The sequence below is a fragment of the Podarcis bocagei genome (assembly GCF_964188305.1).
Source record: "Podarcis bocagei genome assembly, chromosome: 12".
Taxonomy (NCBI): Eukaryota; Metazoa; Chordata; class Lepidosauria; order Squamata; family Lacertidae; genus Podarcis; species Podarcis bocagei.
The window spans coordinates 33,178,559-33,197,435 of NC_138137.1; the positions used below are offsets into that span (position 1 = coordinate 33,178,559).

Sequence of the window (18,877 nt, forward strand, 5' to 3'; positions counted from 1 at the left end):
TGGCCCCGCTCTTCTTCTCCAGGGCGGGGCGGAGGGCAGGGCAGCCCCAGACGCGTCTCCTCGGGGCTGCGGTCACTCTCTCGGCTCGGCGGGGCGGTTTCGCGCAGGTGGGAGGCGCCGCCGAGTCCGCGGCTTAATCCGAGGCGGGCGGGGAGGAGGGAAACCTCCTGTTGAACTTGCCGGCTGGCAGTCGCCTGCGGAGCGTCGGGGGCTGAGCCATGGGGAAGCTGCTGGCGCTCGCCATCGTCGGGGTCCTGGGCGCCTTGATCGGAGAGAGGCTGATGGGATTACGGTAAGTTGCTCCCTCGGCGCCGCGCTCGGCTTGTTTACGGGCGAAGTAATCCCCGGGTGGGGGACTCGCTCCGGGAGTTCATCGCGTTCAGATGGAGGTTCACTCCGCGTAGGATCGGGCTGCCCCTGTTGCCTTTAACCCTCTTGCGGGGCTGGAGGGAGGGAGCGAGGCGCAAAAGGAGGCGCAGGCAGGCGTTAGATCCGACTGCGCGCTTTAGGTTGGGGACCTGCCGTTCGGTTCCCTTTCGTCCCCTCGCTCGCTCATGGTGCCATCCTGCGCTTTCAGGGGCGCCCTCTACCCCCAGGGAAAACGTGGGCAGCAGCCGCAGCAGCAGGATCGCAGCCGAAAGCTGGTCCCTGCCTGTCAGAGCCCCGCTGAACTCCGCGGGGCTCTCTTCGGAGTTAGGAGCCATAGGATCGCGCTGCAAGTGGCTGGGACTCTGCGCCCTCCTCTGCTGCGCGTTCAGAAGGAAACGCAGCAGCAAAAGCGTAAATTTGGGGGCCGTCTGATCCGGGCGATTAAAAAAGAAATCGGTTCCTAAGACGTGATTCAAAACTGAGGGAGCTCGTTGCTTTCCTGGCTTCTGTCCCTCTTGTTTTAAAGAGAAGAGTTCAGGACGAACTGCCTTGTTGGGCCCTGGGAAAGTTTCCTCCGTTAAATTAGGTTAGAACGTGGTGGGGGTTCGGCTGGAAGCCTCGACCCTTTGTTTAGCCGTAGCGCCTAGATTCTCTGGGCAAGATATATAATGTCATCTCAATGTCTTCTGCCTCTCCTAAAATAGCGGGTCGGCTGCTGCTTGCTTGCATCTCATCCCTGCTGTGTGCACTGAGGCTCTCTTTGTTTCCCAAAGAATGGAAGGGGGATGGGAAAGGGGTTGCTTAACTCATTATCTGCCAGTTTTCCCAATTTAACAGGTTCTTCTTCTCACTTCCTCCCCTTGGGCTCCAGAATTTGAAAGTAAGCCCTGCTGGTAGGGAAATGGCCTCTTCCTATCTGCTGGAGAGAATTGACAGCAATCCACCTAAAATTCAGTTTGGGGAAAGCGTTAAGCACTCCCCCCCAACACCCCTTGCAACACACACGAAGCTACTCTACATTCATGAGGTTTGGGAAAGTGTCTTTGCTGCAACAATGTCAAGTTCTGCACTGACTAAGCTTTGCTGCTACTCTTGGCAAAATTCCTTACACAGCTGAGGTAAAGAAAACTAAACCTATTTGTGGCCCCCAATGAGCCAAAGCTGTTGCAAATGGACTTGTTTGCATCTTCTGCTCAACACGTGTATGAGCGCAACAAATCTTGAGTTTATATATGCATACTTAATTTTATTTGTATGATGGCTTTCCACAGTTTAAACCATGCCGAAGGTGCCTTACAGCATGAAAAATACATAACTATAACATAACAGAGGTAGTCATAAACAATAAATAAAAGATTTAAAAATGCACAACTATTTCCACATAAATCCCAAGATCTAAAATAAAGACATGGATAAAACCAGCAACAACCCCCCAACAGCACCCCAACCCAAGAGTTTGTTCAGCTTTTGCAGCTGGAGTCAGTCCGGCCAGCTGGAAATTGGCCAGCAAGGTAGGGAACAGGTCTTCAGGACTCACAGCCAAGATGGAGTGTGCTTTAAGAGTGCTTTAAATGGATGAGAAAACACACACACACACACACACACACACACACACACACACACACAGTAAGTCTTGAGACGGCACCAAGCATTAAAAAGTGTTCTTATACAATTTTACAGGCATGGTCAATCATGGGAACTGTAGTTCGTTGTTGGGAATTGCTCTGTGCAGTCAGCACCCTTAGCAAACTACTGTTCCCAGTATTATTTGGGAAGAGTGCTTTAAATGTATGGTGTGGATATGACTGCCTCATTCGTACATAAAGCTGGGGTGAGGTAATAGGAGGGAAGTCTGGTTTTTAAGAGCAAAGGGGGAATACTGAAGGAAATGGCAGGCCTTCCTTTTTCCTGTGGGTTACTTTCTCGTGCAGTTTTCCTTTAACTGGATTCCTGTGCTGGAAGTGGGAGTGCCTGGGCAAAAAATCACTAGTTTCATATTTCATATTACTTTGCAGGGCTGAGTTGCAGTTAGTTATGTACTTTGTCTTGTGTTTGGAGTAATAAGACTCTCTGTTCTGGCTGAAGGACAAAGGTTGTTAAATGTCAATCTTCTGAATGGTGCATAAATGTAATATAAACTAATTATGAAGCCAGCATCTATTTTGGTTTATGAGTAAGCACTCTGCTAATTGGACAGTTAATTGGAAGGAAGAGGTTTGCGGTCCTCAGGGCTTGGTGCGGGGGGGGGGAGAAAAGGGCTGTCTATTTATTTGTTTTTAATTTTTGTCCGTTTCTTGATCTGCAGACGCTTTGCTCTGTGATACCCCTGGTGATTTGGCATGAATGCTCTTTGGTTCGCAAACCAACCTCTCAGTGTTAATGCACTCTTGTCAACAGCCAATGACAACCTTCATTTCCAGTTTGACCAGGGAGCATAATTTGCAATAATGCTTGCCATAGTTCTCTGCAGAGAATTACTTGTTAAGACCTCTTGGTTGCAAATGTGTGGAATAAGGCAGCCAAACACCCCCAAACTTAAAACGCTTGCCTTAAAAAGGGTCCTATTCCTTTTAGTTCATTCATTACACTTGCATGTATGTTTGGGTTGCTAACTAGCTATCTTGCAGGATTACACGTGGTGGAAAATTATGAGAGGGCATAATAAACAAACATAGCCAGGGAAAACTGCAGTTAAGGAGATAACAGTGGCATCATATTTTACTTTTGTAAACATGGACAGCAACAAGCAGTTTTCTTTTTCACACGACCAGCTACCTGCCCCCCCCCCCCCGCCTTCAGATAACAGTTTTATATGCTACACAATTTGGGTTTGAATGGGGAATATGAAGCTTCTCATTGCTCAGCAGTGGTGGGTAAGTGTACTGTTGTCACAGCTGGAAGCAGCATAATTCAAATAGCTGCACATCAGTGATACTGAGGCCCCGTTATTCTGTTGCAAACTGCAGAGGGATCACCTAGGCTTCCCACTCCAGCGGGAAGATTTTAAGCCAAGACTGCATATTTGTGTTACTGATGAGAGCACTTATGCAAGAAGTAACTCCCGGTGCGTGTTCAGAGGAAACAAAACCAGTTGTGCAAAATCCTTCCTAGCGAGGATGAACCGTATCAAAACACAATAAATATAATGGGGTGTTCATGGGGAGTTGAAAAGCGTTGCTGCAGTACAAAAGATTTTTTAAATGGTTAGGATTCAAACATTCCTTACTAGGGTGAAGAACGAAGAGATGACATCCAGGCTTACTTCCAAGTAAATGTACATTCAATCTCTGGTTAAAATGCCATGGAAATGTACTGTATACTCATTTCAGATTATTTACACTGTGACAAGAGGGCTTTGCAGTGCAAGCCTGCTATGTTGCAATCTTGCTAACACAGCAGTAAAGTGGAGGTAGATATTGAAGTTGTAAAAAAAAAGAAAAAAGAATTGGGGCGAGGCAAAGGGATAGCAACTGTTATCTAGAGACTGCTGTGCAATAGAGCATGGGCGGCCGTGGTTTTGTCTGTTGTATTCTATTAACGTGGTCCTTCCAGCAGATAGCAATGTTAGGAATCCCTGGAAGTATTTTCTGTGAAATATTTATTGAGACATCATCAGGGACTCCTGTGTGAGGGAGCATAGCTCTCCTCAGCTAATCTGCATGGAAGCAGGTCGTGTCGCTTGGTGGGTGAGAGAGAGAGAGATTGTGGGGAGGACCTGCCCGATTCTGTTCTGACCCCTTGGGGAGCTGGCAGTCGGTAACTGCAGACCTCAGGCCAGAAATGGCTAGCCACCGCTGATTTAAACCATATCTGACAGCTGTCCATCCAATTCCTTCTTGAAACTTCTAGGGGGGGAATTCCACAGAGTCCTCCATTGCCTAATTGAACTGAACCAGGAGGTTCCCCCCCCCCCAGACAGCCATTGTAAGAGCACAGTTGACTGGGAAGATCTCTTGTGCAAGCCCCACTGAAATGAAAGCAAGCTGTGTAGGACTACCCTTGTGTAGTTTCCATTCATTGCAGTGAGGTAGGAGATCTTTCCTCTTGGGTTGTACCCTAAGCAGTCACTGTTGTAACCTAGCCCACCGTATTTTGCCTGTCCTTTAGGTGATCTGATAATGCCTTGTCCAGTCTGCCCTTGGGCAATCTCTTTAAATATTTGAGAAGTTTTCCCTTTAAACCATTGATTGTCCAAAACAAACATTTCCCAAGTCTTTCAATGTAGTATGTTCCAACTGCTTGAGCCACAAAGCTCACTAGGATGAGCCACCTCAATCTAACATGTCTCACAGGGTTGATGTCTCTTCATTTAAAGCACATTTGGAGCACATTATTTCCTTCAAAGAATTCTGGGCATCGTAGTTTGTTAAGGGTTCCTGGTACCGGTAATTCTAACTTTGTGATGGGTAAACTACAGTGCCCAAAATTATCTGAGGAAAAGAATGAGCTTCCAATGTGCTTTAGCGTTCTACTGTGTCCACAGGGTTACACTGAAACAATCATGGGGTGGATTGTCACTATTTGCATTGCTCATACCTGAATTATCTCTGCTGGTTGCTACCACTCAAACTGTGGAGACCAAATAAATTAAATTAAAAAATTATTTGTCCAGAGGCACCTTAGAGACCAACTAAGTTTGTTCTGGGTAGAAAGCTTATACTCAGAACAAACTAAGTTGGTCTCTAAGGTGCTACTGGACAAATAATTTTTTAATTTATTTCGACTGTGTCAGACCAACACGGCTACCTACCTGAATCTAAAATTGTGGAGACCAAAAGCTGCAGTTGGACCTAGGCAATGAATGCAGTCCAAAGTGCCAACGCTCTTTCTTGTGCATTGGCATAAAAATGCCAATTAACTGTGGCTTTCCATTTCCCAAGAGATCTTCAATGAGATTTTGTATACAACATGCATTTAAAGCACATTTCCCCCTGCCCCAAAGTATCCTGGGAACTGTAGTTTGGCAAGGGTGCTGGGAAGTGCAGCTTTGTGAGGGATAAACTACAGTTCCCAGGAATCTTCAGGGTGTGTGTGTGCTTTTAATATGCTTTAAATGTATGGTGTGCACATGAGGCAGTCTGTGAACTATATGAACTGACTAACCTGAATGTGATTCACCACCCAAGCGGAAATTTGTTCTGCAATAGAAGGAAAGTCATATAATCACTGCCATTGCTGGCTATCTTTTAATTATGTTAATTCGAAGAGAGTAAAATTTCAGTGTGCATCAGCTTGCCCTATTTAGCTTTCTCGTTTTGCTTTTGTTTGTTTAGTAGACAAAGCTATTTTTGTGTGTGGAAACTTTCACAATTTGCAGTTGGCACCCATTCATTGCTACAAATGAACTTATGAAGCTGGAAATATTCTGGGCGGGGAGTGGGGAGGTATGGAAAACACTCTGCCCTACATGACTGCTACCAAGTGAGCTGGTCCTTTAGTTTAAAGCAGGCTTCCACAACCTCAGCCCTCCAGATGTTTTTGGCCTACAACTCCCAGGATCCCTTGCTAGCAGGCCCAGTGGTTAGGGATGATGGGAATTGTAGTCTCAAAACATCTGGAGGGCCGAGGTTGAGGAAGTCTGGTTGAAAGCCTTTTCAAAGGTCCTTTAATACATGCATTGGATGGCACAACATGCAATAAAGCTAAGCAGGGTGTGGCTGATTCCTCCTACCTTTCCCAAGTTTTCCTAGCTTCCAAATCATGTTTTCAATGGCACTATTAAGTCAATACTGATGGTGTTGCCTGTTCAGCAGTGGGCGTTGGGGAACACTGTGACACCATAAGAACAGGGGTGTTTCCTTTGCTACTGCTGCTGGGAGCTGAGCTTAGCACCTTATCTTGCAATCTTCTGCTCACCATGCTACAAACCTTCGGGAAAGATAAAGGCAGACACGGGTGTGTGGTGTACTGACATGTCCTAAAATGATTCCCCCCTGCAACGGTTCCTCATTGGCTTCAAAAAGGCAGTTCTAGCCTCTGCAACAGAAAACATCTGGGTTTCCTTAAAACAATGGCAACTCATAAAGTCATGAAATCGAGGGGCATGACAGTTCTTGGTTTTGGAAGTGCTGGATGAAAAAGACACTCAGGGGCTTAGAACTGTTTTTGGTGTTTGTTTGTTTTTTGGTAAGACAGTCCCTGCCCTCAGGCCCATAGTCTTAAAAAGACTTGACACATGGAAGAAAGAAGGAATGGGAGGGAGAAGGGAGGGGAAAAACAAGCTCCGAAACAAATTATTAAAGTTAAAGCCAGTGTCAGTTGCAGTTCTGACTGTCCTGCCCTCATTAAAGAGCAGTCCTTTCCCTGAAGCACTCTTCTGTGACATGCACTGCGCACACACACACACTCTCACACACATACACCCTGGTGATGGCTTAGTATCTAAGCCAAGGGTAGGCAACCTAAGGCCCGGGGGCCAGAAGCAGCCCAATCGCCTTCTCAGTCTGGCCCGCAGATGTTCTGGGAATCAGCGTCTTTTTACATGAGTAGAATGTATCCTTTTATTTAAAATGCATTTCTGGATTATTTGTGGGGCCTGCCTTGTGTATTTACATGAGTAGAATGTGTCCTTTTATTTTAAATGCATCTCTGGGTTATTTGTGGAGCATAGGAATTTGTTCATTCCCCCCTCCCCAATATAGTCCGGCCCACCACATGGTCTGAGGGACGCTGGACCAGCCCACAGGTGAAAAAGGTTGCTGACCCCTGATCTAAGCCTTCAGTCCTCTACCCACTTAGCCGAGAACAAACCTTGTTGAACTCAACGGGACATAATTTTGAGTAGACATGTATAGGACTGCTCTGCAAGACTCAAGGCATTTCTGGATTAATCATGCCATTTATATCCAGTTTATACTGACTGGGCCGGTGGGAGGGAAGCTCACTGGAAGTAGGGAGCATTCCATTCCAGCCAAAGGAGGTATAAGTGTCATCTGAATGGAGGTAGAATTTGGTAATGAACCCATCAGAAAGGCTATAGGGAGAAATGCATGCACCAAAGCCCTTTGGGGAGAGGGGCACAATGCCTTTAAATGTGACTAGTTGACCAGTCTGAGCCCAAGGTACCAGTTCTGGGGAGCAAACGCAAGAGAGGGCTGTTCTCTTTGCCATTTGAGTGGGCTTCCTGGAGGCATCTGATGGGTCACTGTGGCCAGCAGGATGCTGGACTAGATGGGGCAGATTTGGTAGGGCTCTGCTTTTGCTCTTCCATATTTCCTATTTTAAGTCTACCTTTATATTTGCTTTCTCCTCCAGACATAGATTGTGTGCCTCGCGAGAATATAAACCGAAGCGGCTTCCAAACTGCCACCTTATAAAAGGAATTGGTAGGTCTCCCGCATGCTTTTATTTGCATTTATTCCCTCCAAATTCTCTTTTCTTCATCCTTTCTATGCCTATTTATATAAGCCCTCTTTCCAGAGGGATTTACATCGTCTCAATTTTTGTACTTGGTTTTGTTTTTAGAGGCGCTTCATTAGTATTATTGTTACGTAAATAGTATTTATATGGAATTGTGCAGAAAAGAACAGAGATTGGGTCTGCAGGCTGGTTGTGAAAACTAAATTAGGTATCTTCAGCCTTCTCAGACTCAGGAGCCACATTTAATTCCAAGATCCGTTTGGGGACCTGTTTCCTATTTTTTTTACCATATATTTGCATGCGTGATAGTCGTGCTCCTGTTGCAACCCACCTTGGGTCAGACTGCGCCCCACCAGTTGAAGACCAGTGAAGTAAATGACCATGCAGGGACCTTAGCTCAATTAGTGGAGGGCATTCTTTGCATTATTACTATTATTGTTGATTTATTAACTGCCTTCTAAAACACTGTCTCAAGGCTATTTACGATAATTAAAAGCCGTTAAAGGCACAAAGCAAAGGACACATTTAAAACAAGACTTAAAACCCTAATAGATGGGCATTTGTGGTAAAGACCTATTCATTCAGCTGGCATGTCAAGCAGCCCAGGGTTGATACCTGATATTTCCAGTTTAATAGGGAGTGTGAAGCCCTTCTACAGGAGACTCTGAAAAAGCATCCCTGAATGGGAAGCTGGCTGAGGCTGATGGAAGTTGTAATCCAGCAACCTTGGCACAAATCAGCCACCACTGGTGTAGACGATACACAGTCTTGACTAGGCCGCTTCCTATGATATTTTGTTTTTATTGACTTAGTCGCACACTTGAAATCCAGGGGGAACTAGAACCCTGTAAATGCTTTCCCTTTCTTAAAACCGCCAGAGTACCAATTTGAACCAACACTCTTGAATTGGCCCTCTGTAATCCTCTTGGATCTGCTGGCAACATGCCTTAGACAGGGACGAATTCTGGAGGCTGTTAGGGGCATGATTGACTCAAGAGATGTTGAAATGACAGCTGAAGTTGTTCCTGTCTCACATCAATAATGTAATCAAATGATGAGAGTTGGCATATGCTGAAAGTATACTGTATTGGGGATGGGACTGCTCTCTAAATCATCATTCCCTCAACGCCTTCCAGATGTTTTGGACTACAACTCACGTCACCCCCAACTATTAGCCATGCTGCCTGTGGTGGATAAGAATGGTAGTTCAAAACATCTGGAGGGTGCCATGTTAGGGAAGCCTGCTCTAAGCTGTAGTTCTTGTACAGAGGCTCAAACATTTGGTGCAGTTGTTGCAAGCTTGACCTAAGGTAAGGCCTGAGCAATGCATTCTTCCTTAGTTGCTGAGGCCAGCTGCACACTCTGTGCAGCAAACATAGTTTTTGTGTGTACATTGGTCATAGCTGTCAGCGTTTCCCTTTTTTTAAAGGGAAATTCCCTTATTCCAAATAGGATTCCTCGCAAGAAAAGGGAAAAGTTGACAGCTATGACATTGGTTTTGCCACAGATACACCCTCATGCACAAGCCTGCGGACCCTGTCTCTGGAGATTCCTCCACTTCTGAATGCGTGTTTCCCCCACTTTCCATGTTTGCTGAGGAAACGCCAATCTACATACAGCAGCTGTGTTTCCCACAAAATATTGATTTTTTTTGTTATGTTTTTTAACCCATGTTTTCCTCCAAGGAGATCATTATGGCATGCACTCTTCCTTCCCCCTTCCTTTTTTTAATCTTTGCAACAACCCTGTGAGGTAGTTTGGCCTGACAGACAGTGACTGGCTGAAGATAACCCAGAGAGTTTAGCCTGGGCCTTCCAAGTCCTAGTTTTGACATTCCAATCATTACAGGTTCTGGTACCAAGGTGAGCTACACCTAGCATGAGTCCCTTACAAGTTCAAATTCTTATATAACTAGTCATTCTTGGCAGTAAAAGAACACCGAACTATTTATTTTATTTTATCACTGTGGTTTGCTCTGTATGGACTGATATTTAGGTGTTTCGTTATTTTTTGTTCTGGCAAAACCACAATAATAATGCCTTCTCTATTGAATGACACCAGACTTCCCACACCCCTTATTTCAGAAAGCAGGCTGTTTGCAGGGTGTAGCAGGGCGGAGCGTTTGCCAGGGCCCTGAGATTAGCTGCCTGTTCTTTCAACTCTTGACAAGAAAGTCAGATGTTGCCTAAGGGGATTATCAGTGTCTGCCTCATCTAGGTTCAGGGAGCCTAGTGAGGGTGCTGAGTCAGCATTGCTGGAGGGTGATATTCTGAGCACGCTGGCATTGTGTGCCAGCGAGAGAGTGTTGAACTTGTGCACGATAAGAGCTGTGACAACTTGTGTGCTCCTAATGCCAATGCAGAGCAAACATGTCAGCAGATAGAGCCAAGCCCCTAGATCTTCACAAGAGCCTTGGCCTACGCAACACGCCCTCCCCCTGGCACATTTCCCAGCTGAAGGTTAGCTAGCCTCTCAGCCATTCCTCTCCATTGCATTTGCTTTTTGTGGATGGGCAAAGATCACCATAGCAACCAGAGCCTTTTGCAGCTTCCAGCCGCAGATAAAAGAGAATTTAGCATTGGCCCAGCTTGTCGCCTCTGAATTCCTGTCTCTCCTTGGCGTGGGGTTCTGAGTAACAGTTCAGTGGGGCTGTTCTCTCATTGCTTCCATGGTGCGTGTTTCTTACACACGTGCAAGGTGCAATGACTCAGAATAATGCAGTCTATGTCCCAGTACTTTAAAAGAAGCAACCTTGTACTCTACTGCATTGTATGGATGTGTCTGAGCAAGATCTTTCTTCTTTTTTTTCTTTGCAGAAACTGGCTCGGAAGATATTGACATACTTCCTAATGGCCTGGCTTTCATTAGTTCTGTAAGTTATCCCAGCAGGCCTGTCTTTCAGGGAAGGCTGGGCTTGAGTTCGCAATGCACCGAAGGAAAACTTGAAAATTGCAGGCCAGATCTATTCCCACACAAACACAACCCTTGTTTTTAACAGAATGCCTTTCACGCTGTACGTAACTGAGCAGAATGCAGGGGTGCTCATTAGAGACTGATGGTTAAAGGGTGCAAGGGTGGGCTTGAAGATTAGGTCACCATTACTAGCCTTCCCCCACCACTCCAGCATGCTAAGAGGCTAAAAGCCACTTAGTAGTGTAAAATAAATAAATAAAACAAAGCTTTCTCCCAAGTGGACTGGTGCAGCAGGGCTGCATGGTTTCTCTACTGACCACACAGTAAGGCACTGAGGGATACTGTAATCCATCTATTGGTGGAATTTAGGGGAAGCCCTAATAAACCTGGACTACATAGCTATTTTGGGATGTGGGTGATGCTGTGGGTTAAACCACAGAGCCTAAGACTTGCTGATCAGAAGGTCGGTGGTTCAAATCCCCGTGATGGCCAATGCTAAATCCCATTGCTTGGTCCCTGCTCCTGCACACCTAGCAGTTCGAAAGTACGTCAAAGTGCAAGTAGATAAATAGGTACCACTCCAGCGGGAAGGTAAACTGCATTTTCGTGTGCTGCTCTGGTTTGTCAGAAGCGGCTTAGTCATGCTGGCCACATGACCCAGAAGCTGTACGCCAGCTCCCTCAGCCAATAAAGCGAGATGAGTGCCGCAACCCCAGAGTCGGTCATGACTGGACCTAATGGTCAGGGGTCTCCTTTACCTTTACATAGCTATTTTAAAGCAGCAATGGCTAACCTGTGGCCGCCTGGCTGTTGCCGGACAGGAGCGCCCATCAAACCCAGCCAGTGCAGCCCATGGTTAGGGATGATGACAGTTGTGGTTCAGCAACATTTGGAGGACCACAGCTTAGCATTTCAGTGAATATCCAAGGAAAACAGATGAGTTATGAAAACGTCTCTCTGAGATCTTCCTAACCTAACCCTTCATGTGACAAAAGGCCTGCTTTCTTTGTTTGCAAAGGGTTTGAAATACCCCGGAATAGTATCGCTTGCCCCTAATAAAAGAGGAGAAATACTTCTGATGGATCTAAAAGAAGACAATCCTCGACCTGTTGAGCTGAGAATCAGCTGGGGGTTTGATCTGGCATCCTTTAACCCTCATGGGATCAGCTTATATATTGGTGATGGTAAGTAGATTTGCCCATAAGGAAGGCTGATAAAACAGTATTTATTCTGTTTACTGTTTCACATCTGTAGCCATTCCTTCCTCTTCAAAGGGAGCTCCCTAGATGAGGCAGCTGCTGAGAGCTGCTTCATTTCCCCGTATACGTTCTCCATAAGTTCACTCATACTTCATTGCTCGTTTTGTCAGACTCATTCAGTTTTTGCCTTTCCCTAGATGACACTGTGTACCTCTTCGTCGTAAATCACCCACATCAGAAGTCAACGGTGGAGCTATTTAAATTCGTGGAGGACGACAATTCTCTGGTGCACTTGAAAACGATCAAACACGAGCTTCTGCCAAGGTATATAATATCTAAAACAATTCTGTCTCCTTTGAATTTGAAGAACCCGTTTTAATTTATGCCAAGCACTCTGTGCAATATGCAGAACAGCTACTTATTACTTGCAAGCTGGACCTGCAATGAAATGTTGCGCCATGCAGGGATTCTGCCCAGGGTTCCATTTTGCCCTCGGTTTTCAGTTGGTCAGCATTCCACGCTCGCTGGGCATGTTCAGTCCTGATTAAGGGTTTTACTGCAGAGTTTTGTTTATACTGAAAGGGTTTTACTGCAGAGTTTTGTTTATACTGCAAGCTTCAGGTTCCCCACTGCCTGCCCTCCTGCACCCTGTGTTGGCTGATACCTCCCTCCTGTGTGTGGATGGTACCCTTTTGTCTGAATAAGGTCTGGCACTCAAGGGAACTGAGATCACTCTTGGCATGCATGATGGTATGGTATGCAATTGTGAATGCTCATACGCAGACTTGTGCCTTCCAGATGTTCTGGATTCTGACTCCCATCAGCCCCAGCCAGCAAGGATGATAGGAGCTTTGTTCCAAGAACATCAGGAGAGCAACAAGTTAGGGAAGACAGGTGGAAAACTGAATAAGCCTGCCTGCCTGTAAACCTTGCCATGTCTGGTATACAACTTGCTATGTCTCTACATAGCAGCTTAGGTGACAACCGTATTTTTATTTACTCTTCTCCTTTTTTTGTCCTAGTGTGAATGATATTGTGGCTCTGGGTCCTGACAGTTTCTATGCCACCAATGACCACTATTTCACAGAACTCACCTTGATCTACTTGGAAACATTCCTAGGCCTTACCTGGACAAATGTTGTCTACTACAGTCCGAAAGAAGTTAAAGAAGTGGCATCAGGATTTTACTCTGCCAATGGCATTAACATTTCACCTGACGGGAAGTAGGTATCTTGCAGGTAGCATGGCTTATATGCCGTAAAGGTATTTTATTTTGTTTTAAAATATTGCTCTCCTTTAGTCAATGCAGTCTTCAAGGAGGCTAACATAAATACAGGAAAGAGAGGTCAGATTTCAGCACAGTTTCAAAACCCCCACATACATTACAACAACTAAAGAAAGAACAGTAATGGGTAATAAATGTAAACAGCAGCAAGGGGGTCTTCATTATACTGTACCCTGATATTTCTGATAACTTTTATCTTGGCAATAAAGTGAACAAACAGAAGGGACAGCTCATTGTCTCTTGGTTTAAGCTGTAATTCATCCGAGTGTCTACATTGCACGATAGCATTTCACTGTTAATATTTAAATTGACTTATCTGGGTCTATGTTTGTACTAGCTTTGGGTCCCAGCCAGTGGATAGTGACCCTTCTTTACTCACATGAGTTATTTGGAGGGTTTTCCTCCTCTCCCCCCTGGAAACAAATCTTCTACTGTACCAACTAAGGGAGGAATTCAACATAGAGCTAAGCAAATTTTCCACTGCTTTTCACTGACAGAGCGATCTGCCCTCTCCTGCCCCAGCTGACAGGCTGTCCTCCTGTCACACACACCCCAGAGTCAGCGGGAAAGGAGGGGGAGGAGAGCTGAAATCCTTGTGTGGGCTTCTGCTGGTGGGACCAGGCCAGTGAAGAAGCTTGAGGAAGGCAGGACACCCCTTGATAATCTTTTGCAAGTGTGGCGAACCTTTGGCCTTCTGGATATTGTTGAACTACACCCCCCGTCCTCCCCACTGGCATGGATAGCAGTCAGGGATGAGAGTTGTAGCCCAGCACATCTGGAGAGCCAAAAGTTCCCCACCACTGCTGCATGGAAAGCTTTTTCACTTGAGCTCCAAGCAGAAAATCCAAGAAATGCCTATGTGACTCTCATGGAGTTGGGTGGGTGGTCCTCTGAAATATACTCAGAGTCCTGTAGTGATTTCATGCTCTTTATTGCAGCTTGTAAAACAGTGATTGAATTGCCCCCCAAACCTCAGGCTTTTATATACATTATTTACACAATGAGTCCCGTCTGATTGGCTGATTCTGCTTCCCCCCTGGAGCCTGATTGGTCTTTCCTGCAGGCCAATCAGTTGTTGCATTATAGGATCCTACCAGCCTAATAGGCTGATTAACTTCTTCCTGGAGCCTGATTGGTCTTCTCCTGCAAGCCAATCAGTTGTTGCATTCTAGGATGCAACATCCTATTGTTCTAGGATCCAAGGTTAGTACATAACATCCTCCATTTGTCCAAGCATATTGCGTTTTCCAGAGCTGTTTTTAGAACAGCGTCAATCAGCAGAGTGTGAGTTGGTTCTTGTTGACATTAAAGTAATGACACTTTCTGCTTCTTTTCCAAACAGATGCTTCTTTTTAAAAAAGAAATCTGATGGGCACACGACTGTTTTTTAGTTGCTAGCCCTGCTTGCTAAACTAATGTGGTGTTTGTTTTCCTGAAATGTAATAACCAAAGTGCTAATGTCATACTTGACATCAACCTTAACGTGAAAATGAAGTGATGGATTAACTTTTAAATGTGCTAAATCAATGTGTGAGCAATGTGTGAATGATAAGGACTCTTCTCCCCACCCCACTCACATACTTCTATTTAGGTTAGAGAAATAAAATAACTATTTCTTATATAATTGATAGTGGAGCCCCTCTCCCCCCCAAATGTACTAAGTGCACATTTCCCTGTTTGCATGAACTAGCCTTGCACCAGAACAGCCCCTCCTCCTTCCCTCTCTCATCAAATCAAATGGTGTTGCATCTGAATGGTTTGTTTGTGCAAACCATAGTTTGGATATAACAGCAAACCATCATTCCCCCCTCCAAAAAGAGGAGGCATGCAGAGTGGATGAGCCCACAATACTGTTCCAATCCAGAATACCATTGTTTGAGAACATGCTCTCCCATTGAGATGGGTTAGCAAGGATGAATATAGGGAGAACTGTCTGGTGGTTCTTCAGGATCTTTGGTTTCCTTGCTATTTTGAGGAATACATAGGTAACATCCCATTTATTTAGTTATCCATTGCATTTATATACCGCCTTTCTGCCAAGACACCCAAAGCGGTTTGCAATCTTAAATCTTAAGACAGATTACTGGTATAAAGCATGTAAAATTGAATCAGGGAAGGAACAGTCCAACTGGAACAGTCCCCGGTGTTGCCTATGCTTGCCTCCCTCATCCTAGGGGTGAATCTCTAGGATCAGTTACCACAAGGCAAGGGTGGAGAATCTGTGGCCTTCCAGATGTTGTTGGACTTCCACCAGCCCAGCCAACATGGACAATGTTCAGGGATGGTGGAAGCTGGGAGTAGTTCATCAACATCTGGAAGGCCACAGATTCTCTACCCCTGCCATAAGTAAACTTATTTCTATTTTAGGAATCTCCCAGAGGAAGGAAGGAGGACTACACAAATTAGTATATTCCCCCCACCTAAAAAAACCCTGGCACTGTAAATCACCAGGGCCGTCTGTTTTGAGCTCCTCTTATGAATGCGTTCATGAAATATTTCATTGTGTTCCAAGCCAAAGTTATTTTCTTACCTGTAGCTAAAAAGGCATTCGTGAAAGAGACTTTCACCCATTTCATTTCATTTCAAGGTACGTCTATGTTGCTGACTTGTTCGGTCTAAGCATTCACATCTTTGAAAAGCATGAGAATTTGAGTTTAACTCCTCTGAAGGTAAGCCATGGCCAGTTTAGAAATGAGCCTAATGCAGGTATGCTGTAACAAACCATGGACTTTAGGCTGTTCTCCTCCACACAAACCCATCAATATTATTTTGTGTTTAGAATGTGTGTGCATGCATACCCATCCATTTGTTACCTTTAGTGAAGCCTTTGCAATCTGAATGCTTCTCAGGTGTTATACTCCTCCGCCTTCTGTTTTAAATTTTGGAGATTTAGCTTACGTTTTAAATTTTGGAGGTTTAATTTATGTTTTAAATTTTGGAGATTTAGCTTATGTTTTAAATTTTGCATATTGCGTACCTTGTTGTTGTAAGCCACTTCGAGACAAGCGTGGTGAAAAGCGAGATGTACATTTTTAAATGTATAAATAAAAATAATTTTTTTAAAGTGTGTTGTCAGGCAAACAATGCTAGCTATGGGTAAAAGAATGAATTTTCAACATTGCATATGTCAGCTGCAAGCTTTACTTACACATTGTGTGGTTTCTTCTTTGTGCTTCAGGTATTGCCGGTGGACACTGTAGTTGACAACATATCGGTCGATCCTTCCACTGGAGACCTTTGGCTGGGATGCCATCCCAATGGCATGAAACTCATCTCCCATGATCCAGAAAACCTTCCTGGTTCAGAGGTTAGTAGGAACTATTTTGGCAAGATGTGTGATAAAATGTGTGGAAGCTTTTCAGCCAGCATAAATGAGAGCATGGGTGATTGACTTTGTCCCTGTAGATGTTGTTAGGCTACTCTAGTCATCCCTGACCATTGGCTGTGCTGGTTTGGAGATGAAGTCCAACATCAGTGGGGGTGGGGGACAGTAAGCCACTCTGGAATGAGAGGGTATTCATCCTTAGCAAGAAGATTCTGCCTTAAATTTGACAGGAGGACCTTTTTAGTTCTTTAAACTTATTTTGAACAGTTTTCAGACCAAACTTGTGTTAACGTGGGATTTTTGAAGTGGTGACAGAAGGCAGCCTCATGACTCATTAGCACAGATTTTATAGCATGTGTCAGACTAGCTGATGTTAATCTTCACCATTTTTCAGGTCCTACGTATCCAGGGCATCCTTTCTGAGAAGCCTGTAGTCACCCAAGTGTATGTCGACGACGGGTCAGTAATCCAGGGGTCCTCAGTTGCAAACGTATACGACAATCAGCTGCTTATCGGCACCGTGTTTCACAGAGCTCTTCGCTGTGAACTGTAGTTTGCTCCTCCTGGACTTTGTCACAGCGGAAAAGGTCAGCCTTAATCTGAGCCAAGCTTCCTATCAGATGCAGTTCTCAAATGGCTAACTTCAAAACACTTTGCAATAAAAGTTGACGAGAATGTTCCTGGCCTTCCTCACCCACCACCCACTTCAAGGAGGCAACACAAGAAAAAATAGGTTTTTTAAAAGGAAAGCAGCAACACTGGAAGATTATGTTGACTTCTTTTGACAGTGTAATTGAACAGAGAACCTCAAGTAATGCCTGCATCCATAAAGAAATGGATGCTAATTTGCGATCTTTCTGGATGACCATTGATGACTTTATTGGTGGGAGTGAGGGATTTGTTGGTGGGTTGGGGGGAATCAAAGATAATCCCTAATGACTAATTGATGCTGCTGCTTCTGGAGGATTTGGCTTTCATCTAAAAGGTTCCCAAGGACATTTGAGACCTCACGCATTCAGAGTTGCTCCTCTTCCTGGATCACCTTTCCCACTCTTAAGGAAATCTTTATACTTGGCAATTATGCCTTTCTGTCATTCCTAGGAAGAGGCACATTTAATGCCTGCTTCAAACGTGATCTGAAGAGGGATGGATCTGATTCCACTCCGTCTATAGATACAGAGCTCTCGCTCTCCCCCTCTTTTAAAAAGAGCAGTAATTGCACCTATCAGCTGCCCCAAAGGAAGTGGAGATGGGTCTAAATCCATTCCCCACTCCTCTTTCTGAACATCTGATAGGTGCACTGTCTGCATTTTAAAACAAGAATTCCATGTGCCTCCCCAACAGCCGCACCCAGGAGAGGAACCATGTGCAGAGCAGCAATTGTTCCTCATCTGGCAAGGAATATGCAAGTGAAAGTCTGCATTCTGACACACATGACACATAGCTGCATTAGGGTTAGTCTCTTTTTCTGAAAAGAGCGCCATGCCACTGCCCTGCAGTGCTGTGGGATAATGTCCCCAAACCTCTTCTATATATCTGGAGAGAAGAAGCAGGTGAGCTCAGAGACAGGAACACGCTTTGCACCCGAAATGACCCAGGTTTGATTGCTGGCATCTCCAGGTAAGCATGGGAGATTTCCCAGTTCTGAATCGATGGCGAGCTGCTGCCATTCAGTGTAGACACTACTGATCTAGATGGGCCCGGTGGCCTGACAGTATCTCTGTTCTTGGGTTCTTGCCCAAGCACCACCTTTTCGGCCCCAAAGCACAGCTTTTGCTCACTTCACAGTTCACAAGTACAGAAAGTGTTTGTCCCATTGGCAGTTTGCTCATCGGATATCATCTGTGTCATCAAACAGCAGCAGAAGAAGCTGGGTAATGTCTTTCGAAGGGTAGAAGTCTGTTGGTTTTTCCTTTCTCCTTTCCTTTTGCAGGTGAGACGTTCTTCCTCGCCTTATTAGCAGTAGCCTGGCAATAACCTGGCAGAGAGCCTAGAACAAACTGTCACCTATGCAATCAACTTTATGCAAGGGGTATAATGCAGGGATATTGCAGTATGTTCTACTCTTATCGCAGAGGCTGATTTTTAACTTAAAAGTTGGCTGCCAAATGAATTGCTCAACTGTATAGATCAAGTCAATTAGGTTTCTTAATAAAGTAAATAAACAACTTTTCAAATGTTTTTGGGTTGTGCTGATCTCAGCCAAATGCATCCTATGAAAACTGCAATCGCAGCAGTCTCTGAAAGACAATCTCAAAGCTACTGGGTTGCCCATCACCCTACGGCAGGGGTCAGGAACCTCAAGCCCAAGGACCAAATGTGTCTGTCGTCCAGCCAAGCCTCTTTCACCCCCAGCCCTTCAGATCCTGCTGCTTCTCCCTTTGGCAGGCTCCTCAACTGCCTTTGCCATGTGTGATATGTCCTTGA

The 18,877-nt window shown here is 45.1% G+C and overlaps 1 protein-coding gene across 1 annotated transcript; it reads left to right on the forward strand.

Moving 5' to 3' along the window:
- Positions 1-151: 151 nt before the first annotated feature.
- Positions 152-18,631, forward strand: LOC308570123 (serum paraoxonase/arylesterase 2-like). Its single transcript, XM_081164857.1, has 9 exons — positions 152-292; positions 7,624-7,694; positions 10,545-10,600; positions 11,660-11,825; positions 12,038-12,164; positions 12,863-13,063; positions 15,713-15,794; positions 16,304-16,432; positions 16,845-18,631. The coding sequence occupies exons 1-9, from the start codon at positions 219-221 to the stop codon at positions 17,001-17,003; spliced, it is 1,065 nt and encodes a 354-aa protein (XP_081020983.1). The 5' UTR covers positions 152-218; the 3' UTR covers positions 17,004-18,631.
- Positions 18,632-18,877: the final 246 nt, after the last annotated feature.